The 6,000-nt window shown below is 46.2% G+C and overlaps 1 protein-coding gene across 4 annotated transcripts in view; it reads right to left on the reverse strand.

Moving 5' to 3' along the window:
- Positions 1 to 4,816, reverse strand: part of Magi3 (membrane associated guanylate kinase, WW and PDZ domain containing 3) — a 229,959-nt gene extending 225,143 nt beyond the window's left edge. For all 4 annotated transcript variants that reach the window (XM_041637915.1, XM_041637914.1, XM_041637912.1 and 1 more), the window contains exon 1: positions 4,351 to 4,816. In XM_041637915.1, the coding sequence (XP_041493849.1) occupies positions 4,351 to 4,672 (322 nt within the window). In that variant the 5' untranslated portion in view covers positions 4,673 to 4,816. The remainder of the gene's footprint in view (positions 1 to 4,350) is intronic.
- Positions 4,817 to 6,000: the final 1,184 nt, after the last annotated feature.

Below are 6,000 nucleotides of genomic sequence, written 5' to 3' on the forward strand. Positions count from 1 at the left end.
TGGGATGTTGGTCCTGAGTTCTGTAAGAAAGCAGACTGAGCTGGTCATGGAGTACAAGTCAGTAAGCAGCGCTCCTCCATGGCCTCTGCATCAGCTCCTGACTCCAGGTTCCTGCCCTGTTTGAGTTCCTGACCTGACTTCTTTCAGTAATGAGCCAGAAGAGGTGGAAGTGTAAGCCAAACAGACTCAACCCTTCCTAAGATGCTTTGGCCACGGTGTTTCATCAAAGCAATGAAAACCTTAAGACAGGGAACATCAATCAATAAGGCAACCAGTATGATACACCAGAAAAGTAATCAAATATATGAGAGATATTTGGATACAGTACTCCTACAAAGTATTAAAGAAAATAGGTTTTAAGTATAAAGATGTTAACAATGTAGCAAGAGACGGCACGCTAGCTGTAGCTGCAGCATATACTCCCTAATTATTCATAGGAATCCTGAACCTGAACCACTAAATTAAGACCTTTAGAGGGAAAAATCTCCTACCAAAAATCTGGAAAAGCAGGAATGTTTCAAATGAAGGTTTATCAAAATTTGATACAATTGTATCCAACAAAAGGGCTACCTCACCTAATCTCTAGTTTCTGTTGGTACTGAACTGAAGAGTGTATTGAAGATATTGAATACTTGGTTATATTACTAACCTAGAAGGCTAGCAGTTAAGTCTCATTTCTTTTGCTCATCTCTTGTTTGGATATTAAACCACTTAAGCAAAGTTCAATGATGTTGCAACTTACCCACAAAACTAAAAACCATCGAAAAGATCCAAGAGTTGAGAAGTAAAACAGAGTTCTTATTATTAGGATTATCACACACATTCCTTATTTTAAGCATCCAATAAAGCTTCTTCACTAAAGGGGAATGTATTTCTAGGGGTGAAATCATTTTAAAGTAATTCCTTTAGACACTATAATCCCTGGGTCAGTGGTGAACATTTTTACCTGCATTTAACTAAAATGTTACAAACTTTGTTTCAAATTAGTCGATAAACACACACCTAACTGCATTAACCGCAATGTTCCCTGTGATTTTCATCCCTGTACACAGTAGTAGAGTTAAGGTAGTCCAATGCACTGTGTGCATACTAAGGCAGCACACAATGATTTCACGTACTTATAGACTATAATGCAATATTTAATCATTAACTAGAACAAAATCTGTGTAATTTACAACTGATGAAACATTTACAGGTGTACTAAGAAGCAAGTACTTATGTATTCTAAAACTCTACAAAACTACCTAATTATCATAGTAATCCAAATAAAAATTGTTTAAGAATATACTCTGATGTAAAATCACAGGCACTTGTGCTAGACACAGTATTATACCATAAAAAGTTTCACCAGTGTTCCAAAGTTCAAAAGTTCAAATTCGAATGACAACTTTTCTCTTGCAAAAAACAGTAACAAAAACAAGCCACAGATAACAATTTAAAAAGTAGTAACTAATTTGGCTAAGCAATAAATGGGACTAAAGATTAACCTTTAAATATTAAAGTATTGATTGCTAAGTTCTATATTAACACTAAAACACCAAATCTAACTCAGAGAAGGATACAAATTTTAAAGATCTATTTTTGATTAACTATTATAAAGTATAACAAATGAAAATAAATACAATTAAATCAAAGACATACTTTAAGTCCCTGTATTGACAGCATTGACAAGGCTCCCCTGAACATCTCCAGGATGGAAAAAAAGGCTGGAGTTAGGAAGTAGGGCTGCTGCAGCCATGTCTCCAGCTCAGCTCATCCTTCTGCCACAACTGCCAGAAGACAGTATGAGATCATCACTCATCAACATGACGTCTTACAGAAATGGCCACATTTTACTCTTTCACTATGTTAGCTTCTAACTGACTTTCAAGAATGCAGTTCAGGGAAGAGTTACCAGTCAAGAGTGCATAATGCTTTAAATTTAAATGCTAAAAATGAATTTAAATTAAGTTCATCTCTCTCACAAAATTTAGATAAACTGGGATTAGGGGCAGGGCAAGTTTCTTTTTAGAACACCTTACACTGTATTTTCATGCTTTTCTAAACAAAACACAACCATAAAGAATCCAGAATCCTCTGGAGATATACTTGTGCTATTTTAACCAAATCCAAGTTCTACAAACAACCTCTTCAAGTTCTTAATTTCTAGTACTAGAGCTTGTGTTTAACCTACAAAACAATTAGTATTTCATTATAAATGCTACATTTAAGCAAAGACATTTAAGAAAGTCATTTACCTAACAAATATTTTCATTATAATTTGCTTAGAACAGTTTCAAATCCCAAATGACACAAAATAGTGATTCTGCCACAAATTATCAATGCTGAGCACATTTTAAAAAGCAAGCACAACATTAAACTGTTATTAATAAGATGTGTTGCAGCCATTGGCACCAGTTATTCCCTTTATTTTGACTAAATATTCAAATAGGACAGGAGTTGATCAATGCAGTTAGTTAATTGACACTACTGTATAACACTCCAAACTCTTAAGTATTTTCTCCAATTCAATGTGAAAGCTGAAAAGTGTATAACTTGTAAGCCAGATTGGCATTTATGAAGGTGCCACCGCCTAGTCTTTTAAAGGAATCGCAATGATTTGGAATATACCAGCTTCCTCAACAACCTATCAACTTTATGGCTGGTTTTAAAACAGTTATTCTCTCAATAATGCCCCGTGATCAAAACAAAACAGAGTGATGATACACGTGTTCTCATCATTGCTGGCTGCCTGGGATTTCATCTAAGTCAGTAGTTCTCAACCTTCCTAATGCTGTGACCCTTTAATACAGTTCCTCATGTTGTGGTGACCCCAACCATAAAAGTATTTCATTGCTACTTCATAACTGTTATAAATCATAATGTAAATACCTGATGTGCGGGATAGTTTATATTCAGACACACCCCCCTCGAGGGGTCACGACCTATAGGTTGAGAACCACTGATCTAAGTGGCTAGTAAATGTTTTCTGGATGATCTTTTCAGTATTACAGACAGTAATCAACAGGCCAAATTACAGCCCCCAAAGCCTTCCTTCACCCTTCATATATAGTTGTAGAAGAAATAAGAATCTTACAATCCTCAAAATCAAAGAAAAGGTTGTTTACAGTCTGACAAAGTTCTAAAAACTAACAGTAAGAAAAACTCACAAAAGCACAGATCTTAAAATGGGTATGACAGAACAGGAAAGAACCTTCATTCAAGATAGTAAGACTGTTACATACCCACGATATACACATATATTGCCTCAAATCATCAGTTGCAATTAGCTCAAGGACTACTAAAGAAATATTCCTCAAGTGAGCTGAAGAAGAGGAAGAGGGGAGAGAGAGAGAATATTACATTTTCTCCAGAAATTTTTAGCATTTTGTAGTGAAAGGGAAAAACCAAAATCTTGCCTGGGTCACGGTTTGGCAGCCCTGTATGTTCAAATGCACCGCATATTCAGTAGAAACAATTTGATTTCTAGTAATAATTAATCACAATTCTCTTGTCTACAACCATCTCAGAAGCCAGAATCACATTTTACCAACACCGAAAGGTCCAACAACGTTCTCCTTACAAATTCGTAAGAAAACTTACTACATACTACCAGCCCAGACTGTACGCAGTCTGATCAATGCTTTCCAACTAGCGAGAATGCCATAAGCGTAGCGTGCTTTGCGGCACATTTTACGAGCATCAAAGACACCAGGGCAACGAGGGTTCTTTTTTTACCCAAGGCTTCAACAAATTCTGTAGATTCAAAAGCTTCACAAAAGCATTTGCTAGGCTGGGCACCTAGGTATTTTCAAACACAACAGCTCCACCGGTAACCCGCTGTACCTCGCCGGTACCCAAACACCTGAGCCACCTAGACCTACTGAGTTGGGCTGCCAGCTCCCAGACGTCTGCGGTTGTGTACGACACACCGGGCCAGCTGAGCCCTCCCGGGAGCTTTCGGTGGTAACCTAGGCACTCGATCCAGCGACAGGTCTCCATAGCAAAGCCCTTTCTCCGCGTTAGAATACGCAGAACCGTTCCCAAGAAATGACTATCGTGCTAGATAGGACCTTTTCCACAGATGGGGGCAGAAAAGAATGGCCTTCTCTAGTCAAAAAAATAAAAAATAAATAAATAAAAATGCAAATACAAATAGAAACTCTTGTCTGCGGTGGGAGACCGAGCTGGATTAAGAAAGCCAGCTCCTAATTGCAATTCCCTAACACCCTACACAGCTGTCGGTTCAACCCGAGCTCAGTTTTACCAGCTGCAAAATGGGAAAGCCCGGCGCCGCCTCCTCCCCCTACTCCCTCCCCTCCCCAGGGAGTCGGGAACCGGAGGACCCGGGTTCCAGAGCCCACAGCGTACCTGGCTTCACGGTCTTCAGACGGATGGGCTCGCGGAAGTGGCGGATGACAGCCAGGGTGTCCCGGTTGGTGAGCCCACTGACCGGCGTCCCGTTCACCTCCAGCAGCACATCGCCCGGACTGGGCGCCTTGCCCGAGACCACGCAGCAGGTGCCTCCGCCGCCACCAGGCTCGTCGCGGAGCCGCCCCAGGTAGGGGAACTCGCCGCGCTCGGCACCGCCGCGGATCTCCGCGCCCAAGTCGCCCGGGGGCCCGGCCCAGGACACCGCACACTCCTGCACCTTGCTCAGCCAGTGCTTCTTCTTCTTCAACGTCTTCGACATCCCGACCTGCGCTGCACCATGGGGAGCCCCCGCGCGGGCGGCCGCGGTGCCGCTCCGGGCCCCGCGTACAGCCCGGCCAGAGGGGGGCCCCGCCGCTGACCCCCCGCCTCAGCCCGCCGGCCGCGCGCCGCCGCGAGCCGCCCCTCACGCGGGCCGCCGAAGAGAGCCGGAGGGAGCGCGCGCCCCGCGGGCGGCGCCGGCGGGGTCTCCGGGCGGGGTCAGCGCCGACGGCCGGGGCTCGGCGCCCGCCCGGCGGGAAAGAGCTTAAGGCAGAGGGGCGGGAGCGGAGGGAGCAGCTGGAAGGCGAAGCTCCGTCCGGGACGCGCGCACGGAGCTCGGTCGCCCGCTCGAGCGGCGCCGCTGCGGAGCGGGAGCGCCGAGACCAACGCCTGCCCCAGCTGCCAGGAAACTGGCGCTTTCAAACCCGCCGCAACCTCCTCCCCGCTTGGCCCCTCCCCCGCCCTCTCCGGTCCGGCCCCGCCCCCTCCCGCAGCGCAGCGCCCGGCGCGCTGTCGTCACCAGCCCGGCTCTGGGGGACGCGCCCCGTTCTCGACTCCGCACGGCGGATTGGGTTCCGGCAGGCTGGGGGCGGGCCCTCAGCGGATCTGTTGATTCTAATTGGATGCGCTGAGTAGAGGAGGCGGGCGCTAGAATGACTGAAGTTTAGAGAGGGAGGAAAAAAGAAGTTTAGAGTGTGCGGGAGGGAGGAAGGGAGGGGCAGAGAGAGGGCTGGTCTGGGAGCCGGCACAGGTCTCCCGACCCGGAGAGGCCCTCCGCCCAGGGCCGGGAGCCAAAGGAAACTCGGACGCAGAAAGGGACCCAAGTCCCCAAGATGGGGGCGTGCCCAGCTGGACAGGGGGCGGGGCCTCTGAGCCTGAACCGAAGGACAAGCCTGCGTGTGCTTTGCTTGGATCTTGCGAGCTCAGTCCCCAGCTACCCCGAGCTGCCAGGCCTCTAAACGGATTCGACCAGTTTGGGTTCTTTCATTCGTCCAACAAATGTTCTTGAATGATCCACTGTGTCGAGGCATTCGGAGTCCGGATACGGAGGGTTAAATACAGACCGGCGTTTGACTGCTGTGTGATCTCGGGCAAGTTAGACAGCCTGTCTGAAATAAGCATCCCCAGCTGAAAGTGAAGATCATTAATTGCACTAGCCACTGGGCTCCGAGAGTGAAGAAAACAGTGATCCTGCTCTCGAGGAGATTGCAGCTTAACTGGAGACCTCTTGAGGGAAGCGGGAAGGAGCTAAATCCTGACACTGGTCACTTGACCTTGGCCAGATCTCTGCTTCGCTGTAAAGAAGGTAGTAGGAGAGGTGACTGTGAA

This window comes from Microtus oregoni, unplaced genomic scaffold, assembly GCF_018167655.1.
Source record: "Microtus oregoni isolate MIOR12 unplaced genomic scaffold, Mior012 000054F_ref0000373, whole genome shotgun sequence".
Taxonomy (NCBI): Eukaryota; Metazoa; Chordata; class Mammalia; order Rodentia; family Cricetidae; genus Microtus; species Microtus oregoni.